Below are 17,536 nucleotides of genomic sequence, written 5' to 3'. Positions count from 1 at the left end.
ACAAACTTTTCTTGTAATTAAGGGACTTTAAAAGCTATTGTCTTGAGCCAGATCACCATGTTAGTTAGCTACTTTTGCCGTTCCTCTAGGGTCATGTCCCTCTTCTGCTGTGGAATTGTACGTTGAAAGCTGCTTCATATTCATATAAATCTCTTTGTTACTATACTATCTTTAACAGTGTCATGATAAACTGGGTTTTGTGATGTTCCGGAAACCAGTGTATGTTTGCTCCACTTACAATTTATTCTGTGGATGAAACCTGAACGGAATCTGTTTACACAGACTGACTGGCTGATTAGAACTTCAGTACTGCAGAGAGGTCGGAATGTTGTAAGCCCAGAGGCTAATCACCTTATCTTGGGCTAGCTTTATTTAGCCCAGGGGAACAGCCATTTCTTGCCCACCTCTACCTTAAAACTAACAACCTGTGACTAACAAATTCAAAACCTGTGGAATCTATTGACTGACTTAGATGACTTCCAGTAACCACAAAGCTAAAAATGTCATGAGATATTATCTCAAGCCTACACAAAAGTCTCCACCTTGCTTGTAACCGCCTCTCTGATATACCTACCAATGGACTTTAAACTTGCCTTGATTTATGACTTTCTTTGTTCTGAGAAACTATAAGACTGCTTCCGTGCTGGAACATGGGATTTGGGGGTACCTAAATCTGTGCTCCTGGGCCATGGCCACTCAGAAGGGCTGCAGAAGAAACTGTCTTGTTCCCTTTAAGGTGAGAGCTGTGTTTATTTCTTGAACGGTGCTCCCTACAAGATGATTCGCTTCTTCCCACGCCGGCCGGCGGTGCAGCTGGAATGCCAGCTCTGGGGCTAGCTCTCCTCCGTCAGTTTCAAAGCTTTTTTTTTTTTTTTTTCCTCACCTAAAGTTTTCATGACCGCGGCCTGAGAGACTTTAGTCTTTCAAGTGTGGTAGGTAACAGCCCTGCAGTTCTTCCGGCATCCCAGGGCGTGGTCGGTAGGTGAGCTAGTGAGTTTCTGAGGTTCAGGTGAGCCAGACAGGTGCACGCTGCCTCCCCCTGGGCCAATGGGCGACGTCGGTCCCCCCAAGCCTCTTGGGCGCACGGGCGGGACCGCGCTGCGCTCTGGCGATTGGCTGGGCAGCGGAGGCGGCCTGGGCTGGCCGCCGCCCGAGGGTCCGACGGAGTCGGAGCGCAGCGGCCCGGGAAGCCAGGCCTGCGCAGGGCGGCGGGCGCGAGGAGCCGCTCAGCCTGGACGCGCGCAGGCGAGGCTTCCCGGAGTGACCGCAGGCCACCATGAGCAGCGAGAGCGACCATAACTTCAGGCGGGTGGCCATCCGGCGGAAGTCAGGCTCCTACCTGCCTCCCGGGATCCCCCGGCCCTGGAGCAGGCCCTCGCCGCACTTGCAGCGCCCTGATCTTGTCGCGGTCAGGGGCCAGGCCGCAGGTATGAGTGGGTGAGCGGGCCGGGGTGTGCGGCGTGTTGGGGACCGGCGGTGGGCGTGCCGAGAGTTGGGAGTAGCGGGGGGCGTGTCGTGTGTTGGGGGTCTGGAGGGCGCACGCCGTGGGCTGGGAGTAGCGGGGCGTGCCCTGTGTTGGGGTGCGGGCGGTGACGTGTTGTATGCTGGGGGTGGAGCGGGGGGGCGTGCCGAGTGTTTGGGGGGCTGGCGGGGGGGTGGCGGGAGTGGAGTGGGTGTGGGCGTGTGCCGTTGGGGGTCCGGGGAGTGGGCTGGTGGCGGTGATGACACCTTCTGTTGAGAAAGGAGACTCCTGATTAGTTACCCCCGGACACTCTTCCTAGTTAGTTTGTTCTTCCAAAGCTTCAAGAATACGACTAGCTTGTTCTTCAAAAACTAAAGGTGTGTGCTTACAAAAAGTTTTTATTAGGAATTGTACAGCCTATTTTCAACATCTGCTATTTCAGTTTCACTAAATTCCTGAGCTTAGTTGACCTTGGTTCCCTGGCGCTCCCTTTTCAGAAGCAGTTAGCCTACTTTCCTGAGGGCAAAAGTCACTCAGAGACAATGTTTACGTTTTTGAATATTTTGAATCTTAAAAAGAAATCTCACCCTTCTTTACTTTCATTTTGTAATGATTGAGCAAGCAGCTTTGATTATTTCAATATGATCACTGTTGAGCATGGTCAATGTGTTGTCGAGTCCTTGTCTGGAAGCTGAGAAGGTACACGGCAGAAAATCGTGATGAATGAATGATGTGCTGTTAAATGTGTGCTCACGTTAGGTAAGTCAGGATGTGAGATGAGGCATGGACTGGATCACGGAGACTCCTCTGTAATCATTTCCTGCAGAAGTAAGAAACTGATAAAGTATTCTGGAGGTCACCAAACTGAATAAAATGTTATTAAGTGACAAAAATGTTTTGCTTTGTCGTCGCAATTTTGTCACCGGCAGTTTTCAGCATGGACACTGGCTAGATGCCTTCCAGCATTAGTGTAGTTATGTCACTTGATTTATTTTCAAATGCTTTGAAGAGGCGATCAAAGTATGGAACATCTTCATTCAGGAGTCACAGCGTAGTCTATAAATTATTTCTGTGAAGCAGCTGTGCTTGTAGGAGAAAGAGTGGTTTGCTTTTTTTTTTTTTTTTAATTTGTGTCCCTCACACCCCTCCCCCCTTGCTGAGAATAGAATTAAGGGCACCTGGGCAAGCAGGCTACCACTCAGTGTGCCCAGCTATCCTGTTTTCTTCATCTGTCCTTGTGGTCTTCTTCTTCTTCTCCTTTTTCTAATTTTTAAATTCAAAGAGAAAGTCTAGCAATTTCAGAAATAGTAGAACAGTAGAGAAGGCTCAGCAGATAAATTAGGTACTTGCTGCCAAACCTAGGAACTGAGTTCCATCCCAGGCACCTACATAATGGAAGGAGAGACTCAGTTCTGGTGGGTTGTGCACACATGAGTGCTCCCCAATACAGTAAAGGAATAAAGTTTTAAGAGAAGAAAACAGCTTACAGCTGAGCCTTCTAGTTTTGTTACATGGTATCAGTATTGCTCCTTCCTATGAGTCAGCCTATTCTGGTGTTATTGTCAGTCAACCTTGAGAAATAATTACTTGTATCTGACTAGGTGTAGCTGTTTCCTTCACATAATAAAATCTGTAGCAACCGGAGGAGAAGGATCTAAAACACTGATTACCACCACACCTTGTTGGATTTAAGGAATGTAAGAAGATAAGTGTAGAGCGTGTTTCTTCCTTTGAATCAAATATGGCTTCCTTATTAAATCTCACCAAACCATCCAATATTAAATAACTGTGTACTTCATGAAAAATAAATCAAATTAAATTCTTGGGTAGCACCAGTTCCTTCAGGGGAGAAATTTTTATGTGGAAGCCACCCGGTAGAGATGAATCTGAGTGGACTATCCTCCAGAGGAATGTTACTTTTCTTAAACAAGGAAGAAGGTCAGAGAAGACAAGAAGTTGGTTGCTGTGAAGTATATAGGCCAGCATAGCCTACAGGCTGAGACTGCCCAAAACCAAACAAGCAGCAACCACAAAACCAAAACAACGCCACCAAGAGGACAAAAAGAGAACTCAGTTGTCACCGTTTAGCTAGATTCTGTGGCTATGGAACACTCTTTACAGTACTCTAATTGTGTGTCAAAAGTAATAAAGATGAGGTTGGGGATTTAGCTCAGTGGTAGAGCGCTTGCCTAGCAAGTGCAAGGCCCTGGGTTCGGTCCCCAGCTCCGGAAAAAAGAAAAGAAAAGAAAAAAAAACCAAAAAAACAAAGTAATAAAGATGAAGTCTACATTGTATCTTTGCATTTGCCTGACAGTTACATCTTCATCTGAGTGACCTGGAGAAGTAAAGTGTTTAACACAGAAGTTTGGGAGCCATGTAGCACTCCTCAATCCAGTTTTCATCACTACCTATGAAATTCCCGGGACTGTGGAAGTGATGATACTTAATAGGTTTGGGAAGTTATACACATCAGTTCTCTGGAACCATTTATTCATTTCCATGTCTTCCCAAATCGGCCACTAAGAAATTCTTTAGTATCTCTTGAATGAACAAATAAGTATTCTCCTCCTACACGTTATAGTAGCTATTATCTACAGGATGCCTTTAAATAAGAGATTTGTTGTAATACACATAAATATAGATGCACGTAAATTTATTTTACAAAAATCATATTAGGAAGAAAATGTGATGCTTGTTTCCAGGCGAAGAAGTTGATGCACGGAGAGATTCATTAAGTTGATTGGAGAAGTCAGTTGGTGATTTGGGGTCAGGATTCAAACCTGAAGGTGTCTAACTTGAGGATATGCTTACCACTTCCTTAGGCGGTGTCTTCATGAATCCTAAGCAAGTGTTTGAGAGGCATTCAGAATGAAGAGTGAGAGGCTCTAGGTAGACCTTTGTCTTGGAAGGAGTATTTTGACGACGGTGGACCCACTGTTTAATTTTTTTTTTCTTTTTTTCGGAGCTGGGGACCGAACCCAGGGCCTTGCGGTTGCTAGGCAAGCGCTCTACCACTGAGCCAAATCCCCAACCCCTCACTGTTTAATTTTTAAAAGAATTTTATTATTTTATGTGTATCTGTGTTTTGCCTGCATGTTGATCTATGCACCATGTCCATGCCTGGTGACCAAGGAGGCAGGAAGGCATTAGATGACCATGTGCTGGAGTCGTGGACTATTGTGAACCACCCTGTGGGTGCTAGAATTAACCTCCAGTGCTCTGGAAGGGCAGCCAGTGCTCTTAACTGCTGAGCCATCTCTTCAGCCTCTCAATTAACGTTCTAAGATTTAGAAGACAGCCACGTATGGTTGCTTATATCTGCAATTCTAGCATATGGAGGCTGAGGCAGGAAGTTATCATACGTTCAAAGCCCACAAAGTGGATTATTAGCTCCAGGTCAGTCTGGTTTGAAGAGTAAGATTCTGTCTCATGCCAGCTCAAGAAGCCATTTGGTTACTCGTCCTCTCTCAAGATTGATTTCTTCACGGTGAAAATTAGTCTTTTCAGAACAGCCTCTTTCCGTGGATTCTAATCCCCAACAGGAACATCAGGTGAAATCTTCCCTAAAGCTCTAAATGCTATCTGGTGACATTCTTGGCTTGTGGGTTGGTAGGAGCTGTTAGCACATGCTTGAAGTATTCCACACCTGATGTCACAGACATTGCCATGTTACACACAGAGGTGGGCAGTGGATGCTTATTATTAAGGAGTTAAAGACAGCCCAAGATAATTTGATTTATACATTCTAAGGAATATGCACAGTGTCAGATTGAAATGTCTTTGTTAACAGCTGAGATTTTTATCCTATTTATATTGTTATTATTGATGTATTTACTTACACTTTTAACACCTTATTTTGGGCTTTATCCAGCCTTTTTCTGGGCCTTTCTTTTCCCTCTTCCAGAGTGGAATATTTGAAAGTCTTGTGATTGAGGACCTCTTTCCTACTCAGTGTTGTTTCTCCTCACTCTCATTAGCTTATTTCTTTCACTACCCCATTATCTCATGAACTACCTGCAGTGATGACAACATTCTGTTGAAAATTGGAATTTGCAGGGTGGTGGAATGTCTCTTGTGTGGAGATCTACCCTTGGTTAAGAGTCTACAAAGTTGATTGACTGACAAGAGTTGTAGCGTTTAGGGCCTTACCTCTAAAACGGCTGTCCCATTGAGGGCCTTGAAAACACTCATGTGAGGTGGGAAGAAGACGCATTGCATTCTGGAGAGTTTATTTTAAATATATATTCTACATCTCTCAGCTGTCTCTCCATCTTGTTTTCTTCCTAGAAAGGCTTTCTACTGGATTTAGGACTCACGGTCCAGACTAATTCCAGAGGTGGAAGAAGTTTTAGAGTGAGCAAGGTTTCTGTTGGCAACTGGTATAGAGGCCATATGTGTATCTGTTTTTTGCCCTTGTCCTAAGGATTTACACAAGGCTAAATTTTAAAGGGGCAGGTTTTTTGGTGGAGAAAATTCTAAGACAGTGTAAATAACGTTGAGCCTATACAATGCTTACGCAGTTTTATAGAACTCTTCTGCAGCTCTACAAAGAAGAGCAAATGGGACTAAAAGAAATACAGAATGTACAGTTTGGAGGAGAAAAAAAGAGTGTGTTTAGGAGATTAATGCCTGTGGTGGTTTGAATATGCTTCTCCCGGGGCATGGCACCATTAGAAGGTGTGGTCTTGTTGGAGGAAGTGTGTCACTATGTGACCGACCCTCTTCCTAGCTGCCTGAGGAGTCAGTCAGTCTTCTCCTAGCTGCCTTCTGAGTAAGATGTAGCTCCTCAGCTCCTCCAGTGCCATCCATGCCTTTCTGGACACTGCCATGCTCCATTGATGATAAAGGACTGAACCTCTGAACCTGTAAGCCAGGCCCAATTAAAGGCTGTCTTTTATAAGAGCTGCCTTGGTCACTGTGTCTCTTCACAATGGCACTAAGTGGCTATTTCCTCCTCTGTACTGGAGCATTGGGCAGGGTACCTTCAGGGTAAGATTCCATCCTTGCTAAGCTTACAACTTGTGAAAGGAGAAAGCCTAAAGGGTGGCCCACTTCTAGCAAGCAATTGCTTTAACATACAAAACTGCTGCTAATGGAGTCAAAGAGTGTGGGGGGCCCTCCCAGGTTTGCAGTCAAATTTGGCAGGATTGTTGATGTGTAACTGGCTTTGAAGGCATGAAAGATGCAGGAGAAAGGGGCCTTATAGGTTTTTTTCCTCCACAGTTTTAGAGAGCTGCTGAAGCCAGACAGTGTATGACTGTGTAGTTCCTGTAAAGCAGTGTAGGCCATTGAATGAGGTTGTGAAAGGTAAAGGTTTTGGTGGTCCCCAAAAATGTTAGAAATGCCAGAGCCATACTCTTCTGCCAAGGAGAACTGTAGATGTAAAGTGGAACCAGCCCACTGAATATATGTCGTAATCAAGAAAGCTGAAGGGGTGAAACATATGAGCTGTGACCCTAGATATGGAGTGATAAGATCTGATGTCTGCCCAGCTCAATTCTGGTCTTACCGCAGTCCAGTCCTTCCTCAATATGCCCTCTTTCCTCTACACTGTGTCACGCTAGATTTGTAATACATAATGTGCTTTTTGTTTTACTGCAGGCAGTCTAAGAGTCTTGAAATGATGTAGTCTAGGGGTCTTGATCAGGTTCCTTTTCTCTGCCAGTTAACGAATCTAAAGGCAGGAAATATCGATAACATAACAGGTAGCAGCAGAGGAATCTGAAGCAGAGTTAAAGGAAGGTGTGTACTGGGCGTGAGGAGAGACACACATGCAACAATCACACAGAGAACAGACCCTCTTCAAGGCAGAGCAGGGACTTGGAAAACTGACAGTCCAGTCTCTTTTCCAGGCGTGGGCTTTTCAAAGCCTCTGAAGAGTAGTAAGTGCCAAGTAAAGTATTTAATGAAGGCTGTCCTTAGAGGAAAGAACTCAGATGACTATAGTACTCTAACATGGATCTTTGGAAACAAGTTTTTACAAGCCTAGTGTTTATGAATGCCTGTATTGAAATTTTCCGCTTTTATTTTTGCTTTATTGGTATATACAAACGGGGTTTGAACAAATTTGACTCTGCGTTACATAAATGCTGCTCCTGGTTACACAGCTAAGGAATGCTTAGGTCCCAGCTGGGAGTTGCCTCTTTACCTGGATGAAGACTGTGCCCTTGGCATTGTCGTTCCGCTGTTGTGGTTCATAGGGGTCCTGCCTGGATAGGACTCTTGGTTACCTCCTGCCTGGGTAGAACCTCCGTCCTTTGGAAGCTTGCATGGTGACTTCTGCTGCCATGAAAGGTGCTCCTCAGGGAGGAGACATTTAGGTCAGTTATGGTTCATTGGTGTGCGTGGTGTCTGTAACAGTGAGACCTCACCTTCTACCCCTGAAGGCAACAGCCATAGGCTCTATGTTTTGGGAGTCTCTTGAGTAGCCTTAAACAAGAACTCAGAAAAGGGTTTCTCACGTCTACTGCTTGTAAGGTGGCCTCTGACTTTTAGAGGGGGTATTTTTAGTTCTGATGAAAAACAGTTCATTCAACTAAATGTATAGAATTATGTGTAGTATAGCTTTTCTTTAGGAGAATGGTTAGTGGTATGATTGCTTATGGGCTTGTCAGACTTTTTTTATCGTTATTTTACTCTCTTTCCTCCTTTTTCTCTATTCCCTCTCTTACATCTCCCCAAGGAGGTGGCCCTCTCCAGTGTCCCCTATTAGATAACATCGTCCTTTGTATTGTTGCTAAACCCACCTAGCTTTGAAGGCATTCTGTCTTAGTCACTGTTCCATGGCTGTGAAGGGACACCTTGACCACAACAACCCTCATAAGGGAAATTATTTAATTGAGGCTTGCTTACAGTTTCAGAGTTCATTCTATTATCGTTATGGCGGAGAACATGGCAGGATGCAGAAGAACATGGTGTTGGAAAAGTAGCTGAGAGTTCTATGTCTGGATTTGCCGGCAGGAAGTGAGAGCCACTAAGACTAACTTGGGCTTTTGGAGTCTGAAAGCCCACCCCCACTGGCTTACTTCCTCCAACAACGACACAACTCCTAATCCTTCACAAGTAATGCCACTCTCTATTGACTAAGTATTCAAATCTATGAGTCTATGGGGAGCCATTCTTATTTAAATCACCAAAACTTCCAGGTCTGCAGAACTTGCTGAGGGAACAGGAAGCAAAATTTTTTCTAGTGGGTCATTAAGGGATTGATAGTGAGTGAAACTATTCCCTTTTCCACACCTTGATTCCTAGACATTTGAGTCCTGGCTATGGGAGAAACCATACCTGTATATTGGACACAGGTTCAAAACATACTTCTAGAGAACCTTGCTCTAGCCCTCCAGGTGAATCTCACCTAATTAGTGTTGTAACTGTGTCTTTGAAGGGCCATTTCACCATTCTATGAGGATGGATGCTTCAGGATCTTAAGGACCATCATAAGATCAATGGATTCCATGAGCATGGGAACTCTGTCACACTTGTTTGGCTATGTTTCTTGGTCAGAATCAATGCTGTGTGGAATACCATGACAGTGGCTAAGGCAGTCAGTCTCTAAGTCCATAGATGATAATTTTGGGAGAAGCATTATATGCAGGAAAAGCAAATCTATAACCAGTGTAAGTATCTACTCCAGTAAGGGAAAAGCATTGTCCTGCCCACAAAGAAATTGGTCCAGTGTATTCAACCGGCCATCAACTCACTGGTTGGTAACCCTGGGGAATGATACCGTACAGAATCTCAGCGTTGGTCTCTGCTATTGTAAGACCTGGTACTCAGCAGTAGGTGTAACCTGGGCAGCTTTGATGAATGGAAGTCCACGAGGTCAAGCCCATGCTTTCCTGTCAGCATGGCCACTTTGTACATGGTTCCACTGAGCAATGATAAGATATAGCTGGAGAAAGACTCTGACTGTCCATAGGATGTGGACTTCTCCTCAGCTAAAGCCATCTTTTGATGAGCATTTACATGGGTCAAAAGTAACCTTGCATCTTTTACCCATTAGGAGAGATCTATCTTTATACATCTTCTATAGATATCTCTCTCACCAGTTCTTCAATCATGCTCTTTCCAAGTCCTTGACCATCCAATCAGTCCATGGGCTACAGCCTATGCATCAGTACACAGTTTCACATCTGGCCATTTTTCCTTCCAAATAAAATGTATAGCCATGTGTACTGCCTGAAGTTCTACCTACAGTGAAGATTTTACTTTGCCAGTGTCTTTCATGGTTCTTCCAGAAAAGGGTTGTAATGCTATAGCTGTCTACTTCTCTACTTCTGGGTGGTGCCTGTATAATGTGTAGAACCATCAGTAAACCAAGCCCTAGTCTTTTCTTCCCCAATCACCCAATCTTAGAGCACACCTCATGTGGCTACAGATATATTCTTGACCACAGACAACATTGTAATGGGAGTAAACATGATAGGCATTTGGGCAACTTCTTTATGTAACTTGTTTGTGTCTTCAGGACTTGCTCAGACCTGATTTAGTATATCCTACTCCCATTTGATAATGGGTTGCTGCTGTATATGCTATACTTCTGACTTGGTAGGTCAAATAACATCCAGCTTATGAGGGACAGCTTAGATCACATAGTAACTGGGTGGCTCATTATTAAACATTCAGCTTTCACCAAAACCCAATAGCAGACCAAGAGCTGTTCACAAATGGAAAATAATTTTCTTCACATGGTGGGAGAGCCATATTTCAAAATTTCAAATGTATTTTCTTTGATTTGTTATTTATTATGAGGTCTGCCAATGTCTCCGAACAATATCCCTATCTACCACTGACACTTCAAGTACCATCATTTCCACTAGATTGTATCGTCCAATGGTAGAGCAGCCTGTGTAGCAGCCTAGACCTGCTGAAGAACCCTCTCCCATTCCAGGCTCCTCTCAAACTAACAGCTTTCCCAGTCACTTGTTATATGGGCCTGAGTAACTCACCCAAGTGAGTAATGCTCTGTCTCCAGAATCCCAATAGACCCACTAAATGTTGTGCTTCTGCCCTGGTGGTGGGAGAGGCCAAGTACAATTACTTATCCTTCACCTTAGAAGGAATATCTCTGCACTTCCCACACTGCTGAACTCCTAACAATTTCATGGAGGCTCTTGAATTTTGGTTGGATTTATTTCCCACCCTCTGATAGACTTATATGTTACCAGTGAGGGGTTGCTTCTTCCTGCCCACTCGATCCAAGCAGCATAATGTCATCACTATAGTGAAGCAGAGTGGTATTTTGTGGAAGAGGCAGATGATCAAGATTGCTTTGAACTAAGTTATGACGGAGCTGGAAAAGTTAATACATCCTTGAGGTAAAACTGTAAAGGTATATTACTAGACGTTCCAACTGAGAGCAAACTGCTTCTGATGGTCCTTATAGACAGGTACAGAGAAAAAGCATTTGCTAGGTCAATAACTGCATACTATGTACTATGTTAATTTGCTCAAGTAAGGGTCCTACTTCTGGTACCAAAGTCTGTATCAGTCAGGGTTTCCTAGAGAAACAGAAGGGTTAGAATGAATGAATGAATTGATCTGTTTATCATCTATCTATTTATCTAACTAACTAACTGATTGACAGACTGACTGACTGACTGATCTTTATATGATTTATTATAGACTGTGTGCTGGTTAGTTCAACAATGTCTGTTGCCTTACAGAAAGTCCAAGAATCCAGTAGATATCTGATCCTTAAGGCTGAATATCTCAGCTGATTTTCCATGTATGTTAGACTCTTAAAGAAGTGGGTTTTAATATTAGTAAAGGAATGACTTTGACAGCAAGAGTCAGAGCAAGCAGGCAAAGAGCTTCCCCTCCTCCCCCCATGCCCTTTATAATTGCAGATAGTATGTATGGCTCTGACTTAGGGTGGGTCTTCCATGTCAAATGATCCATTCAAGAAAAATCCCTCATAGTTGTGCCAGCTGCTTCTGCTTTAGTTCATTTCAGATGTAGCCAAATTGTCAAACAACGTTAGCTGTCACAGAAATCAATCAATATCATTAAGTTTCTTACGTTTCCACAAATGTTCATAGCTTTATATACAGAGTCAGTAAATTTCTTTATTCTCACAAGAGGTGAATCAGGAATATCAAATAAATTTATCTTGCTTGGCTCTTTAAATAGTTCACATCATGGACTTCAGTGTCTTAAGAGGTCATCGAGGTGGACACCTAGCTCCAGATACCACCAGTCCCACAACAGAAATTCATTCGTACAATTCTGTTTCTTTAGAACCACTTTTGCTGACAGTTTATAGCATGTGGAGGTCTCCAGAGGAAGAGGTCCAATAAAATGAATGTATATCAAAGAAGATTTGATTGTCTTAGTTTGATACTGGCTGGATTGTTTAATATTGGCTGTGTTTATACTAGAGAGGCTAAGAACTTGGTATCTGGCCAGTCCATAAAATGTCTCTCAGGAATCCCAATCTGATGACAACAGCCTGAAGGATTCCTTCACATTGGATGGCTGTAGTACTTTAAATGAGAATGACTCTTATAGGCTCAAATATTTGAATGCTTAGTCACTAGGGAGTAAAACTGTTTGAGAAGAATGAGATAGATTAGGCGGTGTAGCCCTGTTAAAGCAGGAGAGGCCTTTTAGAGGAAGTGTGTTGCTGTGAGTGAGATTTGTGATTTCAAAAGCTCACATTAGGACCAGTGTCTGTCTGTCTCTCTGTCTCTGTCTCTGTGTCTCTGTCTCTCTGTCTCTGTCTGTCTCTGTGTCTCTGTCTCTCTCTGTCTCTGTCTGTCTCTGTGTCTCTGTCTCTCTCTGTCTCTGTCTCTCTCATTGTCTCTGTCTCTCTGTCTCTCTCTCCCTCTCTCTCTCTCTCTCCTTACTGCTTGCCCGCAGACGAGGATGCAAAGCTCTCAGCTACTGCTCTAGTCCCATGGCTGTGAGCTTTCTGGCATTATAATCATGCCCTGTAAAACTGTTAGCAAGTCTCTAATTAAATGCTTTGTTTCATAAGAGTTGCTTTGCTCACAGTGTCTCTTGACAGCAATAGAACAGTGACTAAGACAGTAACCTAAGAAGTTGGGTTTCAGTATCATCTGCAGCAGCTGTACAGTGTGAGGAAGAACAAGGATAAACTCAAAATCAGGATAAATGAACTCACCAGTGAAAAAGAAAGGCAAGCAGGCAAAGTGTCCTCTTGTATGTGGACTGTCTCCTCCCACCCTTTCCCCAAATACAGCTCACATGTAAGATGAGTCTTCCCTACACGTGAAAATGGAAGTTAATATATTGTATTATATTATTATGACATACTATAATAATACAGTTCATATAATAGGAAAGTACCTCATAAGCTGAGGTTAACCTAAAATAGTTGCTCACAAGTGCACCCAAAGGCCTGTCTTTTTTGCTAATTTTAAATACTGTTATTAGAATTACCCATCACACTTCTCAAGATTAGAATATATTACAAAGTCAATATTTCAGCGTAGGTCTTGTATGTTAGCTCTTTCTCATGATATTTTTCTCTGATCTATTAGCAATGGTATTTGAAAATGCTAGTGGCTAAGGTAAAGAAAATGCCAGATTTTTCTAATAAAATCACTATTAAGTTTTTATCATTATCATTACTGTTGAGTTTTAGCATATGATTATATTAATTGTACACAAGAATGAATGAATCTGGTGTGAATGAATGTGTCAATGAATCTAATGAACACACTGGTATGTATTATTTGTTCCTATGTCTGGATTTTATAAGTTACTCACCAAATTCAACATAGTGATATTCTTGTGTTTGTTTTTGTTAGTATAATATTCAGATAGAAAATATACTTTGGGAAAGTTAGTTTTGAGTCAAATTCATCTAGGATAACATATAAGAATTCAAATAACTAAAATGGCTATCCAATTGCGATGGAATGTGTCTGTAATCTCAGCTCTTAAAAGTCTGAGACAGAATTTTTACAGAGTACTGAGAAATTCTATAAAAAACAAAACAAACAAACAAACAAACAAACAAAACCCTCCTGGCAGAAATGTAAGAACACCTTGTAGTTTAAAGTGGCTGTGTATTCACATTGGTTACAAACTATGCTTTGTAATTGTTACTTTCTTCTTTGTAAAGTTTTTTTTTTTTTTTTGGTTTTTTTTTTTTGGAGCTGGGGAAGGAACCCAGGGCCTTGCACTTCCTAGGCAAGCGCTCTACCACTGAGCTAAATCCCCAACTCCTCTTTGTAAAGTTTTAACTGTAGCCTTCTAAATTGTAACTTTATTTTGGTTTATGCATACAAACAATGTATACCAGTTATGTAACTGTGGTAACAAAGCCTGGTACCTTAGGAGCCAGTAGTGCTTGTGCCAAGGTCTGCTGTTTGGGTGCCATTAACTACAGATCTATTGTGATTTCAATGCCTATTGTCTACTGCACAGTTAAGTTAGTGTTTTTCTTTTCTATTTTGTCCTAATATTACAGTATCTTCGTCTGGCTATCCATCTTAAACAACAGATTCCTGTAATGTGCAGTCATCCTTATACTTGTGTAGTAACATAAGTGTTTAAAGTTACTTTGCACCAATATACAATTTGACACGAAAATAAGAAAAAACCCTGTCTCTCTTTGGATGCAGCTAACCACACTTAGGAACATTGACATCTTCGTTCTCTGCTTTCGAGCAGTTAGCTTTACTGTTAGCCGTTCATGCACTTGCTGAGATTTGCAAGCCTTTTCTGCCACTGTATTCTAATGTACTCCTGTACTTTAGCATTTGCTTTCTCTATTTATTTTCTGTCAAGAGACAGTTCTATATTCATTTCCTTAACATTAAACTTGAACCAGCCCTGGTTATGGTTATATATTCCTTTAATCCTGGCCTTCTGAGAAGCAGGAGGATTTCTATGAATTTGAGGCTAGCCTGGACTCCATATCAAGTTTCAGATCTAAAAATAAAAACTTTTGATTTTTATCTAAGTTTCGAGATGTTTGTAAATATAGATAAAATTTTAGACAAGTATAAATGCAAAAATGTTTAGGGTCTTCTTCACCACCCTCATTTTGTTAAGAAATCTAGTGACAGTAAGGGAGAAAAATGCTACCAACATGTCCAAGAAGTACTAGTAGTGGATTGTGTTATCCTGATGTTATAAGCAATGAAGTTAGTCTTCAGGGACTCTGAAGTTGTATCACAAGTGACTCAGATAGTGGCAATCTAAGATATCTGCTGTGAGGTGGTATCTTCTGTACAGGGTAGGGAAACTGCACTTACGAAATCTCAACAGTATGGTTGCCTGTATAACAGTAAGACCTGTAAATGGCAGCACCCGTTGCCATGCCAATGTGTCCTTGCAGAAATCTCACGTAATGACTTGTTGAGAGGCTGACATCAGTCTTCTTAAGGGATGAACCTCAGATAGGTCTTTCAATTCCTAGTGATCAGACCTAAATACAGATACATATTAGCAATACTAAATGAAGTAAGGAAGTTGTGTTTGTAAATATATATATATATACACGTTATAATAATAATTAAAGATAGGGGGCCATGGATTTGAGCAGGAATAGAGAGGCATGGGAGGAGTTGGAGGGAGGGAAAGGAGAAATAATATAGATACAGCACTCACATATGAACGTCTCAAAAAATAAAGATGCCTTAATCACCTTGACATTTAAATGATAAGGATTATTAGAAGTTTGAATAATTTTAAAAAGGGGGCAATGGAGATGGCTCAGTGGGTAAGCATACTTGCTGGGCAAGTATAAGGTCTTGAGTTAGAACTCCCAGCACCCACATAAGAAGCTGGGTATGGAGGACCATTGTAGCTGACTGGCAGTGGGAGTCTCCTCCCTTTTTAGTGGGAGACCCCGAGGAAATAATGTGGAGAGTGATGGAGTCAGGCACACGAACCTGCATCAAGCATGTTTACCTGCACACTATATGAATGCACAAAACCACAAACACACATTTCAAATTCAGACTGAAGATTTTATTATTTTCTGGATCTTATCTTTACTTAAAGCCAGGAGGCTCCTTTGTGCTAAGATAGTATTAGAGTGAAGTTCTGGCGCTCTTTGGACAGTGAACTCCAAGACACATGAACTAGTGATGAACATTGTAGGGGTCCTGAACATGACCTAGTTCTACTACTATACAGCTCATGTGTTGATTCAACCCCTCCCCACCCCAGAGTTGTTCAGCAGAACAGCCTTGACTCTATTGCTGGATAAAGCCACTTTCTGCTTTTATGTTTCTTTAAAATTCTATGCACAATGTATTTTACCTTTTTGTTTTTTTTGTTTGTTTGTTTTGGTTTTGTTTTGTTTTGTTTTGTTTTGTTTTGTTTTGTTTTTGCAATAAGCAAGAGGGTTTAATGATCCAGTGCACTGGAGTGGCCCCGTAATTGGGACAGGGGTGAGCCCGAATGACAAAAGCACACATTTTTCATACACTTGTGGAGGACAGACTTGACCCCTACCTTCATCAATGGTGAGATATTTTTGGCACGTGGATGGGGGACTGCTAAGGGCCCTTCCCTTTTCGCTTTACCTTTTTTTAATGGATGCTTCTGAATTGAAGGATTATCTAGAAATGAAGTTTGTGTTCATGAAGACAAGCTTTGGAAGGATGAAGGGCAACAAGTCCTTGTGTTTTGGCTTTGTACTCCTTGGCTCTGGAATGAAAAGCTGATGGTTTGTTTGTTAACAGAAGGAAGTATTTGGTATTCAGGTTTGTGAATCCTGTTGCCAGCAGGTGGCAGTGGAGAGGTGATCTTCAGGCTAAGGAAGCCTACCAGTGGCTATCAGTATCTGGGATGTAGAATCTGGTTAGTCACAGAGTCGCAGGGCAAGAGTGAATGCCTTAGCATGGTGGTGCCATTTATTTGTTATTCTAATTCTCCCGGTGAAATGTGTTACTTGGAACTTAGCACTTCAAAAGTGTGAATCTTAACTGTGGAAACTGTAAATTCAAAGGAAGCAAGACCCTGTAATGCTGTTGTTTAGATATACAAGAAGTCCACATGACAGGGAAAATGTCTCAGTCAGCAGTCTTTGCCTTGCAAGCATGAAGACCTGACTTCAATTCCTGGAACCCATGAGTTTTTGTTTGTTTGTTTGTTTGGTTGGTTGGTTGGTTTTTGTGCTAGGTATTAGATGCAGGCAGATCTCTGGTGCTTGCTAATCAGAAACTACTGGCTGATTTGCATATCAACAAGAAACCTTTTCTCAACCCAGACCACAGACAAAAATTGTGAAAAACAAGTGATGGTGGACTCATCAGGCTGTCCTCTGCATCCCATATGTACCTGTACATGCATGTACCTTCACCACACCTGCAACACACACACACACACACACACACAATCCTTCCTAGGAACTCAGGACTAATTACTTGTCAATCTTGTTCCTTGCTTTCTAGTTCACTCCAGTAGCTGTTGTCATGCTGTTGCTCGAGTTGTAATCTATGGAGAAGGATTAGTGACTAGAAGATGTTCTACTTCTGATTACCCATAATCCTTAACATAGGCTCTATATGGTTCAAGCCAGACCAACAGGTCAATATGTGTTGATAACTATATGGCACCATTCACTGCCATAGGAGCTATTGCACAGGGCTGTGTGAGTTAAATAGGAGCCATATGTGGAATACATAGATGCTTTCGTCTTGTACCTGCCTGCCCTTTCCCTAGTGGTTCTTTTTATACCTGTACTTATTTTTCTCTTAAGAATGTTTTAGTGATCTGTATTTACAACCAAAACAAGATGAAAAACTGTATGTAGCCTGGATTTTTAAAGCTGTCATTGTTTTGTTTGTCATGGCAATAGATGTTTTTGCAGTAATATAACCATAAAAACTGAATATACAATGTTTTTCCACTTGGTTGTATGAGAGCAAGCAATCCTCTGACTTAGAACAGTGGCTTTGGAGCCTTGTACCTATAGTCTAATAGGAAGCTGTGTGTCCTCCTATATTTGTAGTAAATGCAACTGTTCTGTGAACTTCTCTATCTGCAGTAAATGTATCTATTGTGTGTATGTGTGTGTGTACTCACGTATCTGCAGCAAATGTATCTATTCTGTGTACTCCTGTATCTGCAGTAATGTATCTATTCTGT

At 42.0% G+C, this 17,536-nt stretch overlaps 1 protein-coding gene across 1 annotated transcript in view; it reads left to right on the top strand.

Annotated features, from left to right (window-relative positions):
• The first annotated feature begins 1,045 nt into the window (after positions 1-1,045).
• Positions 1,046-17,536, top strand: part of Fgd4 (FYVE, RhoGEF and PH domain containing 4) — a 134,737-nt gene continuing 118,246 nt past the window's right edge. The window contains exon 1 of the mRNA XM_032899826.1: positions 1,046-1,427. Coding sequence (XP_032755717.1) covers positions 1,277-1,427 — 151 coding nt within the window. The 5' untranslated portion in view covers positions 1,046-1,276. The remainder of the gene's footprint in view (positions 1,428-17,536) is intronic.

This window comes from Rattus rattus, chromosome 4 (genome assembly GCF_011064425.1).
Source record: "Rattus rattus isolate New Zealand chromosome 4, Rrattus_CSIRO_v1, whole genome shotgun sequence".
NCBI classification, from domain to species: Eukaryota; Metazoa; Chordata; class Mammalia; order Rodentia; family Muridae; genus Rattus; species Rattus rattus.
The sequence above is the reverse complement of the archived record's forward strand: the minus strand, read 5'-3'. Positions and strand labels throughout refer to the sequence as shown.